Source organism: Apiospora kogelbergensis, assembly GCF_038363985.1.
Source record: "Apiospora kogelbergensis strain CBS 113332 chromosome Unknown utg000003l_segment0_segment0, whole genome shotgun sequence".
In the NCBI taxonomy this organism is placed as follows: domain Eukaryota; kingdom Fungi; phylum Ascomycota; class Sordariomycetes; order Amphisphaeriales; family Apiosporaceae; genus Apiospora; species Apiospora kogelbergensis.
This window is the reverse complement of record NW_027117420.1, coordinates 1272737-1298496: the sequence shown is the minus strand read 5'-3', so window position 1 is coordinate 1298496 and position 25760 is coordinate 1272737. Positions and strand designations below refer to the sequence as shown.

At 50.8% G+C, this 25760-nt stretch overlaps 11 protein-coding genes across 11 annotated transcripts; 8 read left to right on the top strand and 3 right to left on the bottom strand.

Moving 5' to 3' along the window:
* Nucleotides 1-931: 931 nt before the first annotated feature.
* On the top strand, nucleotides 932-2213 carry PG998_005151 (uncharacterized protein; the record flags this gene model as incomplete). The annotated part of the gene is made up of 3 exons (XM_066871969.1): nucleotides 932-1185; nucleotides 1271-1439; nucleotides 1860-2213. 3 exons carry the CDS (start codon nucleotides 932-934, stop codon nucleotides 2211-2213), a joined length of 777 nt encoding a protein of 258 aa, XP_066732066.1.
* A 471-nt stretch (nucleotides 2214-2684) lies between these two features.
* PG998_005150 (uncharacterized protein) lies at nucleotides 2685-4367 on the bottom strand (the record flags this gene model as incomplete). Its single annotated transcript, XM_066871968.1, has 1 exon — nucleotides 2685-4367. The coding sequence occupies one exon, from the start codon at nucleotides 4365-4367 to the stop codon at nucleotides 2685-2687; it is 1683 nt and encodes a 560-aa protein (XP_066732065.1).
* A 3117-nt stretch (nucleotides 4368-7484) lies between these two features.
* Nucleotides 7485-8836, top strand: PG998_005149 (uncharacterized protein; the record flags this gene model as incomplete). Its single annotated transcript, XM_066871967.1, has 5 exons — nucleotides 7485-7810; nucleotides 7872-7915; nucleotides 7975-8042; nucleotides 8129-8229; nucleotides 8284-8836. 5 exons carry the CDS (start codon nucleotides 7485-7487, stop codon nucleotides 8834-8836), a joined length of 1092 nt encoding a protein of 363 aa, XP_066732064.1.
* A 2365-nt stretch (nucleotides 8837-11201) lies between these two features.
* PG998_005148 (uncharacterized protein) lies at nucleotides 11202-11718 on the top strand (the record flags this gene model as incomplete). The annotated part of the gene is made up of 2 exons (XM_066871966.1): nucleotides 11202-11220; nucleotides 11303-11718. The coding sequence occupies 2 exons, from the start codon at nucleotides 11202-11204 to the stop codon at nucleotides 11716-11718; spliced, it is 435 nt and encodes a 144-aa protein (XP_066732063.1).
* Nucleotides 11719-11744: 26 nt separating this feature from the next.
* PG998_005147 (thiol-specific monooxygenase) lies at nucleotides 11745-12474 on the bottom strand (the record flags this gene model as incomplete). The annotated part of the gene is made up of 3 exons (XM_066871965.1): nucleotides 11745-11765; nucleotides 11810-12347; nucleotides 12416-12474. The coding sequence occupies 3 exons, from the start codon at nucleotides 12472-12474 to the stop codon at nucleotides 11745-11747; spliced, it is 618 nt and encodes a 205-aa protein (XP_066732062.1).
* A 512-nt stretch (nucleotides 12475-12986) lies between these two features.
* Nucleotides 12987-14385, top strand: PG998_005146 (uncharacterized protein; the record flags this gene model as incomplete). The annotated part of the gene is made up of 2 exons (XM_066871964.1): nucleotides 12987-13397; nucleotides 13456-14385. 2 exons carry the CDS (start codon nucleotides 12987-12989, stop codon nucleotides 14383-14385), a joined length of 1341 nt encoding a protein of 446 aa, XP_066732061.1.
* A 458-nt stretch (nucleotides 14386-14843) lies between these two features.
* On the top strand, nucleotides 14844-15491 carry PG998_005145 (uncharacterized protein; the record flags this gene model as incomplete). Its single annotated transcript, XM_066871963.1, has 1 exon — nucleotides 14844-15491. The coding sequence occupies one exon, from the start codon at nucleotides 14844-14846 to the stop codon at nucleotides 15489-15491; it is 648 nt and encodes a 215-aa protein (XP_066732060.1).
* A 387-nt stretch (nucleotides 15492-15878) lies between these two features.
* Nucleotides 15879-16916, top strand: PG998_005144 (uncharacterized protein; the record flags this gene model as incomplete). The annotated part of the gene is made up of 2 exons (XM_066871962.1): nucleotides 15879-16031; nucleotides 16176-16916. 2 exons carry the CDS (start codon nucleotides 15879-15881, stop codon nucleotides 16914-16916), a joined length of 894 nt encoding a protein of 297 aa, XP_066732059.1.
* Nucleotides 16917-17422: 506 nt separating this feature from the next.
* On the top strand, nucleotides 17423-18514 carry PG998_005143 (uncharacterized protein; the record flags this gene model as incomplete). Its single annotated transcript, XM_066871961.1, has 2 exons — nucleotides 17423-17578; nucleotides 17795-18514. The coding sequence occupies 2 exons, from the start codon at nucleotides 17423-17425 to the stop codon at nucleotides 18512-18514; spliced, it is 876 nt and encodes a 291-aa protein (XP_066732058.1).
* Nucleotides 18515-19419: 905 nt separating this feature from the next.
* On the top strand, nucleotides 19420-21068 carry PG998_005142 (uncharacterized protein; the record flags this gene model as incomplete). Its single annotated transcript, XM_066871960.1, has 3 exons — nucleotides 19420-19544; nucleotides 20066-20195; nucleotides 20265-21068. 3 exons carry the CDS (start codon nucleotides 19420-19422, stop codon nucleotides 21066-21068), a joined length of 1059 nt encoding a protein of 352 aa, XP_066732057.1.
* Nucleotides 21069-24159: 3091 nt separating this feature from the next.
* On the bottom strand, nucleotides 24160-24797 carry PG998_005141 (uncharacterized protein; the record flags this gene model as incomplete). Its single annotated transcript, XM_066871959.1, has 2 exons — nucleotides 24160-24518; nucleotides 24758-24797. The coding sequence occupies 2 exons, from the start codon at nucleotides 24795-24797 to the stop codon at nucleotides 24160-24162; spliced, it is 399 nt and encodes a 132-aa protein (XP_066732056.1).
* Between the last annotated feature and the right edge of the window lie 963 nt (nucleotides 24798-25760).

Here is a 25760-nt window from a genome sequence, read left to right as displayed (position 1 = left end):
ACTCAAGCCGAAGAGGTTTGACAACTAGTTGTATCTAAGGACAGATATGCCACAATGTCACTTGAATTCTCGATCCAGATTCCATTACCGGCTACTCCTCTATTCCTCTTAACAATAGGATGAATACAATTCACTGGCATAGCTGACACCTGGGTAACCCGCGTTTTCGACTTGGGCAGTAATAAAGACCACATGCATGCTGGTTTCAGAGCGGCATCCAGGAAAACTCAGACATATTAGCATATTTTCACAGAGCTCCTGTAAGCGACCCAAGTTGAGAGTGGCAAGCACTAAGCTGAAGCGTGATCTGTACTATGTATCTGATAGGTGGATGGTTGGCCGTGAAATCCTGACGATATCATGATGGGCCGCTCTCATACCGGCTGGAATAGATGAAGCATGTAGGCTAGCGGGTATGCGGGGACAACTTTGAGGTCAGGCAGTTCCGCAGTTCTGGGACGGTCTAGCTTGAGGGCTACTAGAGTCTAGACATGCTATTGGCTGAATATGATGATATAGAGTTGAAAGCCCCAGTATAGTCTATCGAGACAACCTCCATAGTAGTAGTGTAACCTTATCATAGCCGAAACCTAATCCAGTGACAATTGTTTCTCATTGGCCCAGCATCTGGTTCTTTACTTAAGACTACGGTAATATCAAGCATATTATCGCGTGACAGTCATATTATTGTCGGTAACCAATGAAAACGGCTGCGACGTGAAATTTGGATGTCGAATTTATACTTCTTCGGTCCAAACCTAGGCCAGGTGTCGCGTAGTAGAGCTCGGGTATCTGACCAATAACCTCTCGCCGAGATTCTAAGACTGTTGATACTTAAAAAGAGCCAAGGTCGGACTGTTGAGTGGCCAGTAGCTCCAAGAACACTCAGCTGAACTATTCAAGTTTTCAGTCTACACATTACATCACTATCATGAGATTCAACCTCCCACTCTTCCTGGTTGCTATTGCAGCCAGCGTCGTCAAGGCGGCAGATGAAGCCCAGGCAACCGCCGAAGCCCAGGCAACAGGCGACGCCCAGGCGACGGATGCCGCCCGCCGCGGTTGTAATGCCGACAACTGTCTGCGGGTTATTCGCGGAACCAACAGGGGCTGGCCGCCTCTGGACGTCTGTCAATCAGACTGCTCTAGCTACCTTGTGACGACTGTCACTCCCACGCCTCCTGCGTACGTGATTCATATCCTCGAGCACTAGCTCTCTATCCCAGCGCTTGAGAAGAATCTGATTTTCTGACCTTGGGGAGATCCACAGGACTACTACTATCACGAACACCGTCACCATCACTTCAGGCCCCTACGCGAAGCGGGGACGTGGCCGCAGACCAGGCTGCGGATGCCAGACGTCCCAGGGTCCCTGGCTACTGTACGGATGCTTGCGGCAGCGATGGCTGGAGATATCGCAGCGCATGCTCCTGTATCGGGTAAGTTCAGAGTTATGTCACATACCACCACCTACCACAACCACTACTACCGTCGTCGCCGCCCATTTTTGGTATCCCAAAAGCGGAGGCGAAGGTCTTTTCCCCAGTCATAGTACCTCCTATCCACCAGCTAGCTGGGCTGACTTTGGCATTCCCTGTTCTCTGTATCAGGATTACTACATATACCGTCTACGCGCCGACCCCTACCATTACGGCCACGGCCACTGCTACAGTCACTGCTTGTCCTGGCGGGAAGACTTCGTGTGGTGGAATGTGCAAGGACTGTAACACTGACCACGATAACTGCGGCAAATGTGGCAAGTCCGTAAGCAAAATACCCCTTTTCCGACTCTCTGTCCCAGCTTCCTTCCTCAACAAGTGAAAACGTCATGGCTGACCCCGTATAACACCCAAAACCAGTGCAAGTGGGGTGAGATCTGCAACAAAGGCCAGTGCAAAGACTACGGGACTTGTCAAGGTGCTCAGTCCTGTCCCGGCGGCGGCAAGCCGGCCCAGTCCTGCGGCGGTGGGCCCCGATCCAACTGCCAATGGGGCGAGTGCCGGATGTGCGCCGACGGCGTCGGCCGCTGCGCGCCCCGGAGCGCCACGCCGTCGTGCTGGCAGCAGCAACAGAACAGGCAGAAGTGCAACCAGAACTGGGACTGCCCGGGCGGCTTCTGCGTCAAGAACTGCTGCGGTAACTTCTGCTACTACCCGGACAAGGGCGACATTTGCGACCTCAACTCGTCGCCCTATAAGCTGTTTCGAAAGTAGCGTAGTCAGGGGCTAAGTTGGGACTATCTATAAAAGTTTGTTCATGCGTCAGTACAAAAAGGGAAAAGAAATAGGTCAAGGCCTCTGGTCGGTGGGATTGTGTATCGTCATTGATGTCGTCCAAAAATTGTTTTGTCGTAATGGGTTCGTTTGACAGGCAACAGGGACGCACTGGAAAGACGTCCTATTCACAAATCCGGCTTTTATTACCGGACAACACTCATTCGTACATATTATCTTATGGAGATTCAACTATTCGACTTCATCGTGAAGTAAGAGCAGAGTTAGTGGCATAATTCCAATATGATTTCAATCTGAATTTAGACCTATTTTAAGATACCCAGAAAGAAGATTTCGGGGATGGATACATACCTACTGAACAAGAAAAGGGGCCCAAGCCCAAGACACCCGACATCAATCCTCAATCATGGCATTCGCCCACAGCAACCTACCTTGCCGTTCCAGCAGCCACTATGGCCCGGCCTCCATATTCAGAACCACAATACCGCCAGCATCAAGCCATTGCGCCCCCATCGCCGCTATACTCCCCTCCGAAGCTTGGAATAAGAGCCACCAGACATGCTCGACCATGGTTCCGAAGCAGTATACTCGTAACAGGGACCCATCCGCGTCGCGGCGCACGCTGACACTCCAACCCGAGGCCCCGCCACCGACAAACTCGGCCAAATACGCCCACACGGCCAGCCACTGCTGCGGCATCCACGCAGACGTGTCGACGACCCAGTACCCGCGCTCGTCGGGCCGCAGAGCCCGGCTCTGTTGCGTGGGCTGGAAGGAGCGTCCACCGTTGTTCATGCGCGTCTGGAGTTCGCTAAGGGCGGGAGGGACGAGAATACCCGGAACTTGGGATCCTGGGGCAGGGCCATGAATTTCGAAGTTTGGATTGTACAGTGTCTGTGACGAAGGAGGGAATTGGGACGCGTTGAAAGGGCTTGTTTCGGGAATAAAAAGGCTCGAAGATGAGGGCGGGGGCAGTCGCGTGTTATTACCAACCTGGCTCGCCCCGCCGGCCTCGCTAGACGTATTGGGAACGATGGTGACGCCAGCGGAATTTATGGGCTGGCTCGAAGAAGGGGCACCTTTGTCGTAGCCTGGAGAAGACGATACCGGGTTCACCAAGTCAGGACGCTGTGGAGGGGAAGATGTGAATTGCCCAAGTACCTCGATTTCAATAGACTGTAAGCCTTCGTCGTCGTTGTCGAGTTGCATCGGAGAGCTATTCCCAGGTTCTGATCCTATTGTTCTAGGTGGTCGGAGAGGGGAGGACTGATAATCCGAAAGACTACCTCGAGGGATGTAACTACTACTCTCAGGGGTCTCACTTACCTTACCATCACTGCTAGAAGCAGGTGGCCTCTGCCCACTTGGTGGCGGCAGCTCATAACTGATGTCCTCATTTAACTCAGGGGGGCGGTTCAGTAATGTCGGACCACGGCCCATCCCTGGATCTACTGGGCGGGGAGAGTTCGGGTTGCCAAGCACACTGCTGCTGCCGAGAGACATGGGAGATGAAAATGATGACGGTACAAACTGTTGTCCAGAAGATTGTGGAGTGACTTCTCCTCGTGGAGTTTCCGGAATGACCGTAGAGCCATCGTGAGTTGTTTCTGAAATATGGGTGACCTCTGTCGAGGCTCGGTTACCATGGCCTCCAGCCGACGCTGGCGTCGTTTTGGAGTCTCCCGACGGTGTCGAAGGGCCAGAAAGGCCGCGATACGACGGCGTGGCACCCTGGGACCAAGGAAAAGGTTGTGGGGTGCGTTGGATTTCAATCGTGGGCAGCACCGGTTGGCTTGCAAAGAACCCCCTGGATGCTACGTTCTGCGCAGTTGACGGGGTCGGCGCGCGGCCTTGACCAGCAGGAGGTGTCGGAAAACTACCTATATGCGTAGGACCGATATATCCGGTAACGTTGGGGTCGTAAGCGGGCGTGTTAGCCCCCAAGGACGCACTCCCCGTCTGCTCGGGGTTAAGAGGTGCGCTACCTACGACTTCCTGACTCGGCTCGAAGCTCAGATAGGCCTGGGCCAGATTACGGTACCTCGCATCGTCTCGGGCTGATGCACTGGCACGGATGTTAACCATGACGTCCACTGGAATCTCCTCATCTTGCCTTTGCTTTTGGTTTTCCATTTTGACTGGCTACTCTGTCTTGGAACCCCAATCGTGTAAACACGTTCATCGCCATGTCATATTGCTGAAACTTGCCACAATATATAGAAGAAATGAACACCAATGGAATAAGTATTTGATGCTGAAGGCAACAAAGCGACTGTGCCCAGGATATGGTTGGTCAAAGACAAAGGCGGCTCTACGGGCAACCGGGTGTACCAAAGGGGACATCTTTCGGTGTCTTCGGTATAGCCCAAGCCCATAGAGCGCTTAAAGCGACCGATTGTATGCTATCACATATCAAAGCCTCATGTAAGAGGTATGCCCTGACCATCATGCCGGCGCTCAGGTAGGCCATTTTCTGATTTGGGTGTTGACGAGACGGCTCCGACGTTGTGTTTGAGAATGAGAGGATGGCCAAGGACAGACCTGAAACCGTTGCCTGTTAAGCGAACTAGTAAGATGGGCTTGCCATCTCGGTTTCACGCGTCTAATCACAAGTGATCGGCTGCTCCCGTCGTGGGGGCCGGGCCTCCGCCTCCTTTTGGTGGAGATACTCAGGTGGCCCCCGAGCAGGAATTCAAGAAGGATATTTTATCCCACCCGTATAACTGTCGTGTTTCCGTTGCCTCCGTGATCCTCCAAGTTGCTGATTCAAAAAGCTTGCTGGTGCAACTTCTGCCAGCAACCGTACTATTTACAGGTTGGGGCTCAAGCGACATCCTCCTAGGCTCCGACCAACCGAAGACCATAAGCGACCTCGGAATACCGATGCGGCGAGATCTGCCCCATGAAATACCGGATCCTTCCAGTGCTGAAAATAGCACTCCTTTTCCCGGCTATCATCCAAGGCAGTGTCGCCGAGACTGCAGACAATAGCATCGCCTTGGACCATCCAGGGCAGGGGGAAATCCTTCATCTCAACACCCTCTACAATGTGAGATGGAGAGCCGCGAAATCCAGCGACTTGACTGTGTCAATCAAATTGACGATAAATGGAAAAGTGATAACCATTGCATGTAAGCCACCTGTTTCATACCTCTGCAAACGAGACTTCCGTGCAATGCCGCCTTGTGACGCGATCCGTATAATGTAGGCACAATCTGATCTGAGCAAACACAGCCAACCTCTCCGTTCAAAGCCAAGAGTACAATTGGAATATCAACGACACCATAAATCCTCAAGAGGGCTATTGCATGTACCTCGAAGATGAAAAGACGGGCAAAAGACTTAACAACTTGAAAGCGTTCCGGATCAAAGCGGCTGACGGATCTGGACCGACAACTTCGCCCAGCCCTCGTTGACGTCCTCGTCGCTACCGGGGTTGAGTGAAGTCCTGAGTGAGGTGCTCAGGACAGTGTCCACCCTTAGAAATCCTTATGCCTCCAGTGTAAAGCTCACGCGACCGCCGCTTCTATCAACATCCGCAGATCCGATTGCGTCAAGCAGTGACAGCCCGAGAACGAGTGAACCGCTGTCTACAAGTGCCACTGTGTCACCAGGGTGGTCCCAATCACCTGCGTCATCGCCATCGCTGTATTCGTCTACGTCTCCCTTGACGTCACCGTCATTGACCTCATTGGCGCCGACTACACAAACACCACCACCATGGCCGGATCACGCAACCATGGATGCTCAATATATCACAGCAATAGTAGTAGGCGTTACTGCGTGTATCGTCATCGGATTGAATGTCGGATGGCTCGTCACACGCCATCGACGTCGCAAGCAGGAGGAAAACAAGCAGGATGGTACAGCCCTAACGGGAAGTGACAGGAAGACGGGCAGGGGGCCCTGTCTTATAGTAAGCCTCAGCTGGACGACACAGGGATCGTGGAGCTCGAAGCGGACTTGGCGCCTGGGACTACCGGCAAGACAGGGGTGTACGAGCTAGAGGCCGTTGAAAAACCGTCGGAGCTGAGGACCAGCGTGGCCACGTGGCTCTCACGAAGGACGGACAAGTGTGGGGAGCGGGATGGCACATTGCAAAATGAGCCCATGCATGCAGAAAATGAGTTCTCCCGTGTCGTCGGGACCGATTCTCTTGGGACGGAACGCTTGCACATGTTGCGACTCTGAAAGGTCGGTTGGAGCGGTGTGAAGTTGGAGAGCGTTGCTCGTCGACGTAACGCAAGCAAAAACGGCCGGCCTTGCGATTGGTGGACATTCGTGCGACGGGAAAAAGGGCAACCTAAACTTAGGTAAGCTGAACCACCTTACAGGAAACACCGTCCGTCTGCGTTTGTGTGTGCATGTATATATATACATTTGGCCCCCCGGCTCGGAGCACAGCATCAGCCAGCTCCCCACCATGTCAGCGGACCGGAGTATGCACTGCCGCCAGCACGCCAGCAGTCAGGCAATTGCCTGCCATCCCCTTGGTAATGCGGGGGTCATTTCTGCCAGGATCTGCCAAGCACGTACTTTACAAGGTGCCAGACAGGAGGTGGCCAGGAGGAAGAGCCGTCGTTTCTACAGTAGCTGCCGCCCCTAGCGCATGGATAGCGTATCCGAAAGTCCCTTACATTACAGGGGCAGGGGATCGAAGGACGCTCTTGCATCGTGGCTTTCTTAGCCAATCTTGATTAGCTTCCCGTAAAAGGGATGGATCATGGAGGAGCGCCATCTAACGACGCGCCCTTCTGGCTGGGAAAACGACCTTCGCTTCATACCCCGACATCCAAGTATGCAAGCTGACGACCGTATAATGAAACGGGCCAAATCTTTGTCAGAATAAGGCTGCAGTTTGACCCAAGCAGTTTAGATTACTTAGCATCCGTCATCAACTCCCACAAGAAGATATCCCAAGCTTGTCTCGCCAGCAAAAGGCACCCCTGTCTCGACCTTTCATGTTCGTCTCCAATCTCTCCCCTGCGTGTCAGCCTTATAAAGATAGATAGTCTTTGGGGGGCTGTTCCGCGAAAAACTCTTCCTACACGAAGCGTTCGGATAAGGCCTATCAGAGGATGTGGAATGATCTCCATGGCGCAGCCGGCACTCGCGTCCGAAAACCACATGATCTTGGACTGCCTTGAGATCAGGATAGAGCTATTACTTAAGAGCTGTTGCTAGCCCAGCTTGTGTGTCAACCATGGTTGAGGCTTACCAGCTCAGAGATGCGCTTTATGATCGTCCAGCATGGCGTCTTCAGGCCGTAAGTCACCAAAACGGTGGACCGAGGAGGAGGATGCCCTGCTGTACCAAGAATTTACCAGGCTATGTAAGCTCGCCATTCATGATTGTGAATCCCCTCCGTCGCCTTTTGCTAATGGCGTCCGCCCTGAAACAGCCGACCCTAACGAGATTACTGACTGGAGTCGCATTGCCGAGGGCGTCCCCGGCAGAAGCAACAAAGACTGTCGGAAACGATGGGTCAACAAAGTCTGCGGAGGCCTGAATAAGGGTCCATGGAGTCGGGAAGAGGACCAGCGCCTGCGGAGTGCCATGGAAGTCCACGGTTCCAAGTATGTCATGCCAAAGCCCTGTGGAAATGGGAAGTGAAGCCGGATCTGACGTGTGAACTAGGTGGACCAGAGTCGCGGAAGAGGTTGCTTCCCGCTCAGCTGACCGTAAGAACTAAAGCGGCATAGCACGTGGCACATATTGGAATGCTGACTGGAATCCGTAGAATGTGCCAAAAGATGGCAGCAAAGCCTTGATCCTAGCATAAAACACGGGAATTGGACCGAAGAAGAGGTATGGAAACCCAATGTATTGGCTTCTCGGAAAACATACTCCTTTTCGTGTGGTCCTCGATATTTCACTAACAAACATCACCACAGGATGAGCGATTGATACGTGCAGTCGAGAAGCATGGCAGGCAGTGGAAGCAAATACAGGAGACATACTATCAGTCACGATCGAGAAATGACCTGAAGAACAGGTACTGGGCTCGAGACACCCGTTATCTGTCGAAACCACCGCTGACACGGTTCAGATATACCATCATAACCAGGAGAGCAAGCCACTCAGACAACGCAGCTTCGCACCCGACCACCACGACACTCGCGGATACTGGAGACTCAAGCTCGTCACCTTCAGCCTCAGGAGTAACTAACATGACGCCGACGAATGAGTACTCCGTCGACTACAGCCACTCAAGAGCCTTTCCGACTCGACCATGCCAACAACCGGCTCTCGATTCGACAGCTGAATACTGGAGACCTTCTCCCCAGACTTTGCCCATGACAAGCTGGTCATCATCATATGCGACCCCGATGACGAGCACGTTCTCAGATCCCCCGCCAGAGGTTCTGCCATGGACTCAACACCAAGTCCCGCCCAATTTCCAAGCGGCGTTGGACGGGCAGTTCTATGCTGCAGAAGATGCACCTCCTGTTCACGACCCCTATTACCAGATCCCGCTTGACAACAATATCGGCAGTAACGTTCCTTCGCTACCCGTTGCAAACACTGGAGATCTAGGTGGCGAAGGTACGGACTATGATAGAGAGGTGGTTTACAACCCTTTCATGTATAACACCCAGTGAGGATAAAATTTCGAATAGACGGGATACCACTGTGCAGACGACTTTTTCCCCTTAGATTAATAACAAGTAATATCTTGCCCAAGTTTCCTCGTCGTCGTAGTACTTATGGGGTTTTTAATCCAAACTATGACATGACTTTCGCCGCAACCCCTGACTTGACAGAATTTCACAATGAGTTGGTGTTATGTATGATTCACGAAGAATAAAGGCGTTGCACTTGAACCGCTTCTTCAGAGCCTGTCCCCTGACGTCTTGTGGTAATTTCATGAGGACCTGAGGACATTTCCCAACCGATTCTATGGATGATGGTAAATGAAGGTTGTGATGATATTGCGGTATGTAATAACTTGATATTAGGGTTGAACTGGGCGTAATGCATCGTGACAGGTTAGGGAAGGGGAGTGGCGTGTGATACTCCACGGCATATGCGACAAGTATCCAACATGAGCATTCTTCTTGCTCTATGAATAGTTGAGTGATTTTTCTCTAATCTATGCCAGGACGAGAATTCTCATACGCCCGTTCCGGAAAGCACGTCTGGTGTGTAGCGTTTGAAGACAGGGGACCTTTTGCCTCCTCTCTGACCAACATCTATTCCCACTGCTTGTGTTACATCGTGACAGTTGGTGCAAGGGGCTGCCTGACACAAAGAGAATCTCTATTGCCCTATTGCCCAATAAGGCTCCAGTGTATATGTGGGATGCATACGCCGGTCCGGATAGTCTAGGGATATCCAGAATTGTGTTACCCACGAAATACATGTTATTGGTTCATTGATCAGCAGATGCAACCCATTCTAGCTGGCGCGTGTCAGACTTGCTATAAGGCTGGCTCCAAAGATCAAATCCACCATGAAATCTCACCTAAGCAATACACAAAAGGACACAGACCCCGCGTGCTGGGCTCCGGGGAGGTTTCAGTCGTTCAAATCACATTGCAGATAATGAAGGCCGGCATTCTACTTGAAATACTTGTAGAAATAACATAACAAACACCCAAGTTTCTGATAGCATTGAGATCTGTTCTGTTGGCGGTTTGATAATGACAGCGATATGCAAATACGTAGAGTCTAACGATGGGGAGTAACCGCAATTATGCTGTGCTATAAGAACGAACTACCAGCACTTCTTCCTCTATTCCGGTAGGAATTGTTAATAAAAGATTGAGACGGCATATGTATTAAGTAGTAATCTGCTCTTATATTCTTATTTCCTACTGCCTAGCCAGTACAGTACCTAATGAACTTCACAACCGTTGATAAGAGCATTAAAAGCCTCACCCTAATGCTGCGTCGCACCCTTGGTATAGCCTAGAGAAGGAGAGAAAGTAGGCTCGTGAACTGTTTTCTCTTAGTGTGCCTCAGTCTATGGTGTGCGCCTGTAGACGTGATAAAGGACATTGCATTTGTCGTGACTGCGTCCATTGGCTGACAAGTATCTACACACTGCACTTATCACTGGTCAGCCTTCTGAGGGGTAGGACTCTCTGGAAGTTCTTTCGTTCTCGATTGGCCAAGAATGTCTCCCGCGAGACAGCCCTGAGAACCCAGCTATCACACAGCATAGGAATAACTCTTACTTTAGACCAAAGTCACTATCACAACACTCGAAGATAATGCTTGATTGATATAACTGGCTGAGAGTGCTTTGGTGGTCCAGGAGAAAACCTGGGATGGTGATGACTTCTTGGTTATGTGTAAGCCGAGCTGGCCTCCCCGAACGTGATCCCTCGTGTTCTCCTCGCCAGGAAGGCGACCGCACAACCCAGACTCGCTTAGGGATAGCAATTATGGCTCGCCTGACACACACACGATCGGGAATGATGAAACCCTATTTTGGAAAATACGAGAAGCTTACAGAGCCATGAGAGGCCCTCTAATGCGGAATCCATTCCTTGTACCAAAGGAACAGGCATTGGTGAGTTCGGGCTGGCGTTTTTGCTTTTGCTGCTCACGACGGCTGCGACCAAAGAAAGTAACACACTGCGGCCGTTCGGATGAGGTTTCCTGCGAATACGGGACAATTAGTGCCGACAGCGAAAGTCAAGCCGAACCCTAACCACGCCCATCCATGCAGAGAGGCCATCACAGGAAGCCCTCATTGGTTGAGCTTGTCATTAGTATCGTTCTTTGTTTCGACGTCACTTTGACCGCTACTGGCGTAGTCTGAGTCTCCCGTCTCTATCCATGACATCATGTCTCATCCACTCTATCCTACCAACCCAGCTTTCGATTGGGGGCATGATTGCAACAACTTCACCAGAAATGTTTCTTCCATCACTTCACTGCGCTCTCGTGGCTACAGCGTTGGTTCTCCCAGTCACAGCTGACTCGTCGCATCAGCATCCACTGCACCACCAAGACACAATGTCTTCTGCTCTCAATGGTGAGTCGGCCCATCGCCTCCAGCACGACGGGACGAGAAGGCGATAATGCTGGATTATCTAACTCATCTCTGCGGCAAACAGTCTTCAAAAAGCCTCTCAAGCTGTTCTCTACGCAGCCCATGACGGGCTTCTACCGGGACGGCTACTGCCACACGGGGCCTGACGATGTGGGCAACCACGCCGTCGCGGGCATCGTAAGCGACGAGTTTCTGGACTACTCGGCCAAACAGGGAAACAACCTTCGTGCGGCTGGGCTCACAGGCGGGTGTCGTTGGTGCCTCTGCACGACTCGCTGGTTCCAGGCCCTCGAGGCTTACCGGAACAGCGAGCTGGGCCCCAACGGCGTGCCAAGGGTGGACTTAGATGCGACAGAGGAGAGCGCGTTGAAAAAGATCCCCTTAGAGACACTTCCAGGCCTTCGCTGTCAAATCGGATGGAGTCAACGGGAAATAGTCTTAAGTACTAGTCTACCATATCTACCGCACAAGAGCATATGAGTCATGATCAGGGGTTCTAATAGACATTACTCGTTTCTATTTGCGCCCTAGAATCTGTGTAGGACGTTAGGTATAGACCGGTCCTGCTTACCATGTATGAGTATGCATATGGAGCCCAATAGTTACATGCCTTGGAACGGTAGCTCTCAAAGTCCCTAAAAGATTTGGAATGCAGCACACTGCCCGGGCACGCCATCTCCCACTCGGCCAGGCCGTCATGCTCAGGCATGAAAGGTTTGTCGAACGTCCCGATGCAGATGACGACAGCATCGAAATTTAAATCGAACTTCTTCTTCGAATTCGCATGCTGAATGGTTACCCTCCAACGATGCGGATGCATGGCAGTCCGTTTGCAGATATCCACGACTTCGGTGCCATAATCCACTTCGACCCCTTCCCCATAGCTCTGGAGGTAGCCCAAAACCTGCTGATGCGACGGATACAGCGGGGAATTGTCCGGCCAGGGGTGATCCGCGAACTCCATGAGATCTCGGGGGTAGTTCGTCTCCAAGGGGTCGTACATAGGACTTGCGAAGGGGGCAGTTGCGTCACAGCTATAAAGCCAGACACCACCAGGGCCGGTGGCTCTTTCGAAGACACGAACATAAAGACCTTCGGCTCTCAGGCATCTAGTTGTTTAATTACAGCAAGGGACGATTAGTATAGTAGTGTGATATTGGGATATACTATGACATACTTGGCCGCGGTGAGTCCTGAGACTCCTGCACCGATTACGGCAACTGTTTGTTCTGTCATTATGTCAAAGAGACACGAAGTAGATAGTCAGAGGTTTTTTGTGTGTGTTTGCATCAAGAACATGTACAAAACAGAGACAGCATCGTCGTCCACTATATACCGAATACCCTCGCGTTGTGGAACATACTCTGGGAAACTCAAGGATTGCCAGCATATTCTAGTGCGCTACTTCTTTGCCACTCGGTCTCAAGCCGGGTTGACAATTGCGATTTATTGGTGAATCAATCTATTTGTCAACTTCAGGCATGGTCTTTGTTAGAACACCTCGAACGGGAGAGTATTCTATGAATAGTTTCTAGACACGACTCCAACATAATACAGACGAGACAATATCGTTTGCTTTGAGCCGTCAGTTGCAGCCAACAGTGCTCGGGAAACATCCTTGTTAAAGAGGTCTACTCTAGCAGTAACACACGGATATCGTCAAATCCTCCTTGCTGGCAGGGGTATCTTGCTTCCCTTGTTCATGCCAAGCCGCTAAGTCGCGTATAGGATCGGAGACGGATTTCATCATGGAAGATCGTTCGCCAATCTCACCTGCTCCACCACGCACCCCGCTACAGAAGTTGGCCGCGGCTAAAGTATTTCCACGGTTGTCTTTTCGACATAAACACCGCAAAGGAGACACCGGCACCAACGCCGACATGCAGCCTTTCCTGAAAGTCGCCGGCTTCCTGGCCCTGTCGCTGGGAGTGGCCGCGATAGACTGTGCGGGCGTTAACGCACTCAGCCCCAAGTGTGGGTCCTCGGAGTCGGCGTACACGCGCGACTTCTTCTATGTCGGCGGCGACTACGTCCCTTCGTCGGTTCCTGGGCAGAGCATCTTCACTGGGCAGATGTATGTTGAAAAGTTGACACCTGTCACTGGTGTTAGCCAGACATATCCTCTCGTGTTCGTATCTGCTGGTGTACCATCTGGCACGGTAAGCATCTTCGTCGCGCACCCTGGACGAATACTACCTCTGTCACTCTACTAAATAGTGTGCGCATAAGGTTTGGCTTAATACGCCCGATAACAGAAAAGGCTGGGCATCATACTTCGTGGAGGCCGGCTACCAAGTCTACGTTGTCGACATCACAGGGAACGGACGCAGCGGGCAGAACGACGTGGCCGCCTTCCCCCAAAGGTTCGGGTCTACCGATAACATCACGCAAGACGGCTTCACGGCCCCAGAGCTGGCAGCCCATCCGTTTCCGCAGGCCAGCGGGCACGATAAGTGGCCGGGAAGCGGCGTGCGTGGCGACCCGGTCTTTGATGCGTTCCAGGCCTCCATCGTGCCCCTGACGTCCAACAGCACCAACCAGGAACTCACAATGCGGGCGGCGGGTTGCGCGCTACTGTCCATCATCGGGGAATCGGTCACGTTCTGTCACTCGGGCTCGTGCCAGTACACTGTCATCATGGCCGACGAATGCCCGGACCACATACGCGCGAGCGTCAACCTCGAGCCGACCTGTCTGCCCTTCCAGTCCATGCTGGGCGACCCCGCGGGCCCGGGCAAGGGACGCCTGCCGTCGCGGCCCTACGGCTTCACCAACACGCCCCTGACATACGAGCCGCCGGTCGCATCGGCTGCGGAGCTACAGCCCGTTGAGGTCGGCGTCGATACCCCAGAGCTACGGTCGTGCTTCTTGCAGTCCACGGCGGCGGCAAACGGCACAGCAGCGGTGCGGCACACTCTTCCGCAGGTCGCCAAGGTGCCTTTCAACATGTACACGGCGAGCGCTAGCCCGCACATCACTTACGACCATTGCGTGGCGCTGTATCTGAACCAGACGGGCGTGCCGTATGAGTGGACCAAGCTGAGTGATGTTGGCATTGTTGGGAATGGGCACTTCTTCTTCTTAGAGACGAATAACTTGGAGATTGCAGCGGTGGTGGAAGCTGATCTTCAGAAGCTGTCGGCCTAGAAGTCTGGGAGGCCTTTTTGACACGTCTATGTTGTCCTTTACGGGTACAGTTGCCAATAATTATACATCGATACTGGGTTGCGGCCGAAATATAACAACTGGTCTTTAAAGACAAGGCACAGGCAGAGCCGGCTCATATTCGCCAAGTATGTGTAGCTGACACGGTCCCCAAGCTAATATACACGGCTGATCTGATTGGGTCGTCCATCACGCAACGACAGGATCTGTGACAGCCTTTTCAAACTAATCTCACGTTTTTCATTTCTTTTGGCCCCATCAACCCCTGCTGCGTATCCAATCCGTTTCAAGAGCCGCTTGGCCTTTCGTTTTGATATTGTCGAAGTAAGCACTAGATAAGGGGTGGATGGGTGGTTAAGACGGTTGGTCCATCTCGACAAACCCCAAAGGTTTCCCAAGCTAATTCGATCATATTCCAACTCGAATCGACTGCCATCAACATGGCAACCCATACTGGTATCTTTACGAGTGCTGTGTCCGTCGAGTCATTTGTGGTCGCGTCGACGGACATCAACGGATTTGCATCAACCATCACAACAAAGAGCGTGGCGGCCGCCATCTTGTCGTGGATGCCGGATGGGAACTACACGTATCTGACTCATACGTACTTACCATTTCGCACCGACACCAATCAGGGCTTGATAGCCACCACAACGGAGGCGGTTACTTCAACAACGCACCTTTCATCTCCGGTAGAGTCCAGCACGATCCCTGCCGGGCTTGGGGGTGGTGCGATTGCCGGCATCGTAGTTGGGTCTCTCGTGGGAATTGCTATTCTCGCGGCTTTATGTTGGCTCGTCTTCCGCCACCGCCGTAGAGCGCTCGGGGCTTCCAGCCATCACCAGTCACTCAATCGTCAAGTATTGGACCATCAGCCGCCGCAAGAGTCCGCGGTGAGTCATCGCTGCCAAGACGGTCGCATACTCACAGGGCAATCCGATAGGTTATGGGAGGAGCAGCAGAAGCACGGGAACCGAGGGGAGGATCGATATGAGCTGGAGGAACCTGATCACATACCGCAGACAAGGCAGCAGCGATTCGAGAAACCCGAGTTGGATGCGGCAACGCCCGAAGTGTTGAACAGATAGTGGTAGCGTGGATGGGCGATGGTACTGTAAAATGGAATACCGATTTTCTCGTAGGGTTTCAGCGAGCATTGTCAGGATAGTTACGGAACAAATGGTCACTTGAGAGAAGAATATGGCACCAATTGTTTTTCTTGCCGGTGGCGTAGATGGTGAAGGGAAGGTGACGGTAACAGCGATGACAACAGAAAGAGTGACCAGTTCCGGGCCATCGCCGTCTGTCACCAGCTATGGCTCTTGCTCGCATGAATTAAAGCCACTCAGGCACTGAGCAATCCATGCTGCAAACACCATGCTGAGTTTTGCCAAAGACACAAGGGCGCATTACTTTGATCGACACTTCTTCCACCCGGCCGCCAGCTTGTTTATCAGCTCAATCTAATGCCCAAAATGAAGGGCAAGTTCTGCATCATGCCCCTCGACCCAATAATCGGACCTCCCTTTGAGGTCGGTTGGGACCGATCGACCTTTCGCGAGCCGTTCAGCTCAACTGCAGAATTCACCTTGTTCCCGAAACTTCCACCTGAGATTCGACGCAAGATTGTAAGTTCTTTTCCGTAGCATTATTCCATCATCCCATTACTCCCTTCTTGTGTGCTCCGGTTCGTATTGGACCAACTGGCCGTACCTCATGTTGGCCCATCTAACTATGCCGTACCACGAGCTAATGATGGAGGAATAATACAGTGGCAGGGTTCATTTCCTCCCCGCATGTTCTTATCCACGACCGTCCTGGAGATGTTCTGTCAAACACATCGTGGTCAAGTACCTCGCTATTTCGCACCTCTCCCAGCTACCGCCAGCGTCAGTCAAGAGGCTCGCGCCGAAACATTGCGAATGTACTGCGAGGTCCCAAGCTCAGATCATTGGACCATCGGAGGCTTCATCAACTACGAAGTCGACACAATGTTCTTTAGTTACACGAATGCGATCAGACCCGCCGAAGACTTGCCTACGTCACTCTTACAGCAGCTCCAAAGAATTACGATTGCCCCGATGTGTTGGGATCTTGGCTGCCCCCCTGGTCAACACGGTTTCAGGACAGTCGACCACTTCCTATTCTACATTGCCGCGAGATACTTCCCGAGTCTTCGAGAGATCGATATTGACATGTCGGTTACTCGGGAGTTTGAAAGACAATCGGTCTTGTCAGCCGCTGTCAGTTTCCAACACGCCGTGGCCAACTCCATCCGCCCTCTTTTCTTCCGGACAAAGGAAGAAGGCGGAGTGCAATTCATTCCGACGACTAATCCTTGGGGGGAGTGGGACTCGATCAAGATTCTCGTCATGGAAAAGCAAGAAGCCGCTCGATATGGTGATGGGGCAGACCCTTTGAAGCACAAAGCCTTTCTGGACTACATTGGCTTACGTCTCTGGCATGCATTCCATCCTGATGGTTTCTTGCACGGCAATAAGCAAGTTGGCTAGTTGATCGACTCGGGCTCTTATCCATAATAGTAGTTTGACATTGATCACTGAGGTGGGAGGTCGGTTAGGAAGGACATTGAGGTTGGTTGCTTTAGGTCCCAGGTCGCTCTCGAACCGGCTAACAGTTCAACGTTAGTGGGCGTTGGTGATAGCGTCAGTAGACAATAGTACTGGCAATACTAGAGCTGAAAAATGGTTGATATGCTTGAATTGCTATTTGGGTACGCCAATGAAACTATAAAGGGTTTTGCATCTGAGATACTTGGTTGTGCAAAAGCTTAATGACTGAGTTTCTTCTAATCATGTATGAGTTAATCAGACTTTTCGCCTCTCTCCTTTCCTTTACTTCTTCGATATTTAACCACTGCAATCTTCCAGGTATCCTCGCTCGCCGCCGGTCAGCTTGCTTATCTCACTCTCGCGCTGATCTTCAAAACCATTCATGTTAATACCTTCAGAGCTTTGCTGACTTCCGATCACCTCGGACTTCAACGAGACAGAAGAAAATGAAAGACATCAAGGATCAATATCAAAACTACTTGCGCAGCCCGACAGTTGAAATGCTCGCTGATAATGCATGGTACCTCCCTACAGCGGCACCAAGCCAGCGTCCAGGATTCTTTCGATTCTCGAAATTGCCCCCTGAGATTCGACGTATGATTGTGAGTCGACCCTTGGGCGCTATTAATCAGACAATCAACAGCTGCTAACGTTGGTATATCATAGTGGCGCGCTTCGTTGACCCCCCGCAGATTCCTGATGACACGTGAAGGAATATGTACAGACAGCAACGGCACCAGGTGCAGGTGGGCAGCGCTCCCCGTCATGGCTGGCGTCAATTATGAGTCCCGCCAGGAGGTGCATCACAACTACAGTAGGGTCCCCCAACTCCCGTCAGCTCATCCGGCCTCCCTCGCCCTGAGTTACTGAAAGATAACAACAATTTGATCAATTACGAGATCGACATCTTGCGTTTTACGTGTTGCCCTACGCAATTTCTGGGTGCTTGGCAGTTCCCGACCACACTCCTCCAGAGGCTCAAGAGGATGGAAGTCGCGATAACATGCAATAGGATGGTCAGCTATGGCTTATGTCGTGTTGGCCGCAAGTGCCTCCACTCCTTCGACTCTTTCTTGCACTTGGTGGTGTCGGCCTACTTCCCGAATCTACGCGAGCTCCGGGTCGAGGTTGACTTCCTTCAAATCCACCCGAGAACGTGTCGTTTGGCGCATCTTAGGGAGTTCGGTTGGAATGTAGACCATATCATGGGCGTTCCTTACTTCTTACGGCTGAAGGAGGCGAATGGAGGGGGTGGTGTGCTTATATCCTCGTCAGCCAGCGAGGATCAGCGGCGCCACCATGTGGCCATGATCAATATAGTTTTCATGGATAAGAAGGACGCCACTTTGTATGCGAGCGCTTCCGGTGGCGATGCCAGCGGCGACGACAACAAAAAGGAAATTAATCCGCTTGATCATCGCGACTTTCTGGACGGTCTGGCTGCCTGTCTCTGGCACGTGTTCTCCATACAAACCTTCTTGTGGAGAGACGAGGTTGTCCGTGAAATACTCCAACAAGGAAATTGTCGATGCTGGTAATGTATTGTATAGCGTTGTCCTTCTAAACATCTATGGAACTACCTGTTACTTCTTGCCGACTAGATATAAGTAATAAATTAGATAGTTAAAGATATAGGTGCAAGAAAGTAAGTAATAGTTTAATTCACTGTTTCCGTTATTTAGATGTATAGTCGTATATAAATAATGTATAGTAGCAAGCTAATACATAGGCAAGTTACGGGTGAATCGCGAGTAAAGTATATTTACTTTATATTCCAATGCCCACCTAGTAGACGACCCCATCAAGTTCCTTACGGATCGCCAGCAATGATATCACATTTGCTGGACTGTTCATTGACGGAAAAGTATCACCTCCGGCCTCAATATCGACATTGCATCACTCACAGGAGTGCATTCATTTTATATCAAGAACCCCTAAGCCTCCCTTATCGTTCCTCAGGATGGTGCAACTTCATTATATTGGGCTATAAAGATTGTCATGGTTTTCCTAAACAAAAAGGCGTATAGAGGAAAATGTAAGGGGCGATTAAATATAAACTTTCTACTCCTCTGCTACCTTGACTGGTCTTATTTCTCCTGCACTTCGGTTGTGACATTAGGGGATGTAGATAGTATTTTAAGCGCAAGAATTCTTGATGAAGTGAGTTCAGTGGTATATAGAACGTCTTTCCTTCAGAATATGCATAGTGTGTGTACTATTAAGAGCCTGATCGGCTCAATCCCAACGAAGCAATGAACAACGCTGCTGTGACATCATTCTTTGCATAAATAGGTACAACTATTAGAAAGAAATGTGCAATAAAATTTTATACCACGCTAGAATAAACTCTAATGTTACCCCTTATAATAACGCTCGTATAACTTTCCCATATTATGAGCGCTTAATGCACTGGAAGTCAAGCAAGTAACAAGGCAAGGGGGAGATGCTCCTCGCTAGCGTAGCGCCGTTTTGCGAGAGCAACGGCGAAGGTAAGGAGATTAGCGGCGAAGGAATTAACGGCGACCTTAACGGCGGCGTTAACGGCGAGGATGTCGACGGCGAGGCGGGGTGACATCAAGGGTAACGGCAATGGTACGAATAAGGAGGTCAATAGCGAGGTTAACGGCGGCGAGTTTGGCGGCGCGAGCCCCTGGGATGACGTGTATATGACTCTTAGACTATTACTAGTTGTGCATTATATACCTAGCGTATAAGATCAATGTGCAAGGGGGTGTTAGTGTGTATCTACAGCTCGCTGCTCCTTTGAGATTGAGCCGATCAAGCTCTAAGTAACGCTGTCCGTATCGGCCTTTTCATTGCCAGCTCTCATCGGCCAGGTCCCGATCAGTTTCCTTTTCTCTTCCAGTTGCATTTTAGATAAACTAAACCACTTCCTTTCGATCTACCCACTACAGAAAAGCATTTATCTGAACAGCTCTTATCTTGTCGCTTGTGATCTTTCTGGCACCTGTTCTTTTCGGTCAACTTACCCTAGACCAATATCATCAGATCTGCTACTGAATTTCTCATACATCCACTGCTTCCAAAGTCAAATTCGTACCCATCGCTTGCTTGACCTACCGTCCAAGCCAGCAAGATGTACGCGAACTCGAGGGAAGTCTCAAGGAAAGCTCAAAATGCATGCGCCTAAAGAACGACATAGAAAACACCAAGTTTTTGCCATTCTCTCAGTTCCCAAGGGAGTTGCGATACCTGATTGTAAGTCAATAACAGGCACTTCTTACATTATCCTTGTATCAGATAGATGACCAACATCGGACTATCTAGTGGCACAGGACCTGGGAGCCGAGAGAAATCAGTCTCAATGCCTTATTCGTCATGCCACCACCGATACTCGAGAGCGGCTCGAAGTTACCCATCTCATCACAGGTGAACAAGGAGTCCCGAGCTGAAACGCTCCGACATTACCAGAAAGGTTTCGGTTCCTCTTCGCACCCCTTTCGCTCTTACATCAACCCCGAACTCGACCGTCTGCACTTGCTCTGTGAATACACACCACTCTGTGTCCAAATTAACCCCGAACACTTCAACAAACTGAAGCAAGTGGCAATCACGACGTCCTTCGTCTCGGAAGACACCAACTCAGTACTCAGGTTTAGCGCCTTCAAGTTTGCGTACTACAAATCCTCCACCCCAGATCCGGAAGAGGTCACGCACCGGACTCTCGGGAACTTTTTGTTCTACGTTCAGTCGAGGTACTTCCCCCAGCTTCGTTCTTTGGACGTCAGGTTTTGCGGTACTTGTCCGCATACGGAAGACATTCGCGAGGAAATGCTGCACTCTCTTAAGCGCACCCTCCTCTTCCGAAGAAAGGACGGGCGAGGATTATATATTGAGCCGATTACGCAGGAGGGGTGGGGTTATACAGAACTTAGTGGACTTCGAATTCGCTTCTTAGAGAAGCGTGAAGATACTGATTTCCCTGGCGACTGCGAGCGAGCTGCCGGACATGAAGCGTGGTTGGAGTGCGTGGGCGTGACTCTTTGGGTCATCATGGGACCAGAGTCCGTCCTCGATAAGAACCACGAATTCAATTACCGTATACAGCAACGAGATCACCAGCTTCTGTAAGAGAAGTACAAATTCTCCTAGAAAATAGAGCAGTCATGACGCAAGAAAGGTGTAATCTGGACATGAGCACGTATAGTCGAGGTCTACAGCACACTGGCATAATGGGCATTTCGTTCTTTTCTGCTTTTCGGTTCAATACGGAGGCGTCAAACCAACAGAAATGATGGGGAGAACTAGGAGGCAACTCAATGGAACGTGGGTAATACCAGCCAGGTTGAGCTCAGCGAGACACGACCTTTTCTAACGATCAACGCTTGTTATTACCCCCACCCTTATTCTATTAAATTGTTTTCTTTTCGATTTCCTGATAGATCCCTACACTAACGCTTGCAACCTCAACTCTCTGTAGCGTAACTTTCCAGAAAAGCTTGCTTATACGTAACTCCATACATTTGCGCAGACACGTTTCGGTCACCTCAAGTCAGGACGCAGCCCGAGCACTGCTACCAACATGAATGACCACACATACAACAAGCAAAATTACAAGGAGTCCTTGAACCTCCTTCCATAGCTTGAAGCAGCAGAGACGGGGCAATTCTTGCCATTCCCTCGACTCCCGCTTGAGATACGTTGGAAAATTGCAAGTTGACACACAAATGTCAAATCCACAACTGAAGATGACATTTTTAGTGGCGAGCATCTTGGGAGCGTAGCTCCGTCAGACCCTACCAAGTGTTAATCCATTATCGTCGAGGATATGATCCGTTGCGGCATGGCAGCGTCTGGAAACTGCCAATCACGTTCCAAGCGAACAAGGAGCCTCGTAAAGAGACCCTAAGGGTGTAGGGCGAGGTTCCCAACTCCTCCGCATACATCTTTTGCGCTTTCATGAACTACCAGATCGACAAATTTGAATTGTACTGCGATACCTCCTGAGCCATTGTGCCCCAAAACGGCCCGGGAGCACTTCCGCAGACTTGAGCGTCTGAATCTCCTGGCTATTTTGATTCCAAAGCAGCCGTTCTACGATGCCAACCTCGACCCCGAACATATTGGCTACAAGACGCTTGGCAAAGTTCCTTCACTATGGGAAGACACGATACTTTTCAAATCTTCGATATGTCAACATCTTGCGTCTTTCAGGAGCCCTAAAAGTCGAAGAGTTCCGCCAGGATATCGGTCATTCGATCCGCCCCTTGATGTTCACTTTTCCTCAATTTTGTCTCTCAGCTGTAGACACTTCGCGCTCCGTGTACTTCCTGTTACGGAGCACATGCCATCCCAGGCGGAACTGGACATCTTTGTTCTGAGCAAGAGCTCTATGTAGAACCTCTCACTATCGGAACCCACATCTAGGATATCAGGCTTCGTGATGAGACCAAGGGTGCGCATCCCCTGTGGATCAGGCTTTCGAGTATGTCGAATGACCTGCTGAAGGGCGAAGTCGCTCTTTGCAGACACAACCGCTAAGATGATGCTGCGCGGCCTGCTCATGCATGGAAGTACAAGAGAATCAACCAGGTTGACATCCGCTTCAGACTATGTGCAGGAGGAAAAGTTTGTGAAGCGATACAAGTTTGCCATCAACAAGTAGTCAATAGCTGATGCTGTCAAAGCGACTGGTGGTCGAGAAGGCCAGTTGCTTCGTGAAACAGTTTATTCACGTACATCAGCAGATGTCGGTGACCGATACATAAAGAGATACTGGGAACAATCATTAGCAGAGAAACCGGCAAGTTGAGCTAATGTAAATGCCCCAAAAGCTCGGTTGGTGCCACGAGGATTCATATTCCGTCTTGTCGCAGATGCAAAGATGCAATGACCCAGAGAGCATTGAAGGATATGTCCTACTCTTGGCAATTGCAAAAAACGGCTTATCCAACTGTTCCCTACTTTGTAAAGAAGACATGCCGCCGGCATTGTAGATGGCCATATTGAGGCGTACTACAGCGTCCCTGCGATCAGATTCCGATCACCAGAAACGTGGAGCAGCCACCATCTATAGTCATAATAGAGAAGTTGCATTACAAGACCGTTTACATGATGTACCTCTAATTGCCCGTAGTAGCATAATAGCTGGAGTGGGAATGGCTGGAGTGTATAAATTGATTGGCAATCGTAACTTTTGGATGCTGGTCAAATGTGGAAGATGGATGATTTATTGATGTCTAAACTAAGCTGTCGTCGGCTAACAAATGGCCGTCGACGCACGGACTACACAACAAGTGGGATAATGACTTGAGTGGAATAATAGCTGGAGTGAGATAATGGCTGGAGTGGGATAACAGCTGGAATAGGATAAAATTTTATAGAATAATAATATTTCTAGACAAAAAGAGAATTTCATAACCGGCGAGGAGATCAAAAATTGTGGAGACACCGGGAATTGAACCCGGGACCCTTTCCAGACACTGATGCTATATTGAGCGGTGCGAAGGAAATATCATACCCCTAGACCATATCCCCATCGATAGTAAATTCGGCGTTATTTAATGTTCTATAGAGAAACCTTTCCATGATACCGAGGGCTGCGAATAAGCTGGAATATTTAGCCTATCATGCAGCACGCTACGGAGTACATAAGACGAGGTATGCCCCTGAGTGTGGACCAGGATCCGCTAACTTTTAACCTCATCTAAGGAGTGGGGTGGAGCAGTATAACTATACATATGTATGTACATGGTGTATTAGATTCAGATAAGAGATTAGCTTCTATTGATCCACACCTCAGATGATAAGGGGTGGGCAGGGAAACAGAGGGAGAAGGATGGGATGGGGAGGAAGGGGCATATCTTAGTTGATGTAAGATGTGTATGGAGTAGTCTCACACGCAACACCTAATTCTGACCAGTCTTCAAGCGGCCCCAGCCGACATACTGACGCGCAACATGCGAATGTGTAATGGAGAACGGGACGTCCTGTCGGTAACCGATCAAAGTCCCTCACCCCGGGCATGCGAGCGCCATTCGCTCGGTTGGGCCTCCAAGGCCGTGTTCCCAGGTCGACGATCCGCTTGACGATCAAATGGAACCTGTCACCAACGAGAACTCGCCACTGCCACGTCCCGGCCGGCCGAGGACGAGATATTTACATCCCAAAAGAACAACGAAACTCCAACCAGATGCCCGACGACGAGGTGATGGTAGCGCCCTTATCGTTTCCTATCTTTATCGATGATAATGATAGTGATGGACGGTGCCCCGGGCCAAGGCGAGAGTGACGGCCTATCTCGCTCCCGGCACAATATGATGCACGAATAGTAATAGTTGGTGGCGGCGGCTGTAACAGCAATGGTGCCCTTCGAGGTAGTGCTAAATGCCAACCCCCAAACGTAGTATACCACAACAGCCAGCGTCGCGATACTGACAATGCGCAGCTGCACGCGCACCATGACCAGCGGTGCCTCGTGAGTCCTCGCTATGATCACGATGCCCTGGGCGTTGATCGCCCAAAGGCGGCGCGCGTCGAGAATCGCGATGTCGGTGCCGGGCCATGTTTTGGCAGATGCCGCTGCAAATTTTCAACCCCGGGTCCGATTGGCATGCCAAGTAGGTGTTTTTCACTCAAGGAACCCTATCGACGATATGCTGTGTGGTTTGCCTCCAGCTGCTCTTGTACGGAGTGCTAGGGGGTGCATTAGGGAGTTGGGAAACTTGCGTGTTGGTACAGTTGGTCGCTGGCCATGACGACTATCAACTTGGCCTATTTGACGCTGTTTCGGTCAGTATCTTCGAGGGCAGTGCACACACCTATCTTTGCCGGATCAGCGTGGACTTCGGCCATGCGCATAGCTGCGACACTGTAGCGGTCTGGGCTTCTAGGCTCTGGTTTTCCAGACTGATCGATGATGTATCTTGGAGGTGATCAACTAAAAGAATTTGGAACTTGGGCCTCCTCCAAGTTCAATTGGTTTGCCTGCGCTGTCTAGCGCGCCTGCCTTCCCAAACCAACATTCGGAACCTCATGCTGGCTTGCTCTTTCCCTTCCAGTTCAGAATGCGAAAGAAACTGTGGAGCCCCAATGAAATGGGGGCTTTCACCTCAGGCTTCAACTCAGTATGGAGTTGCATGGCCTCCGGAGCGACTCAACTGATAACGTGTATGATATCGCAGGAGTTGTTCAGAATCAATACCGCCTGGGGTCTAACTTGTCGACATAAGGCAGTTGCAGATGATTTTGTTCGTATGACTTACGTATTCGCGATCCACGGCCATTGAAAAGACCCGGGGACACACATGGCTGGCTGTCCAGGTACTATTCTACAACTTCACTGTGAAGTGGAAGGTCGTCTGGGTAGAGCTTTCTTTCCCGGCTGCTGTAACATTTCACAGACCTCCTTTAACGATAACACAGGGCTTTGGCCTGGAATGCGCTTCCGTGGCATGGGGCGAATCTCGCGACTGAACAGGATTATGACTAAATGCATACTATTATTTTCCATACCCTTCTCAGGTACGAGAACCTTTGCGGTCTACTTATTTCGCATCCTTGAAGTGATATCCATGCCAAAGCAAGCATTTCTACTGCTAAGTCTCGTGTGCCAATATGTAATGGGGCTGTCACCCTACCCCCAGTTAGCCAAGAGCTTTTCTCATCATGCATGGATGGGAGACTACCATTTCAGAACCCGTACGTAGCGAAAGCAAGCCATATGCATCTCTCTTTTGAAATCAGAACAATGTCTGCGTTTGATTTGGTCTGATTAAGCACTTCTCTCACTATCCCCAGGATCGAGTGGATAGCTCCGCTAAA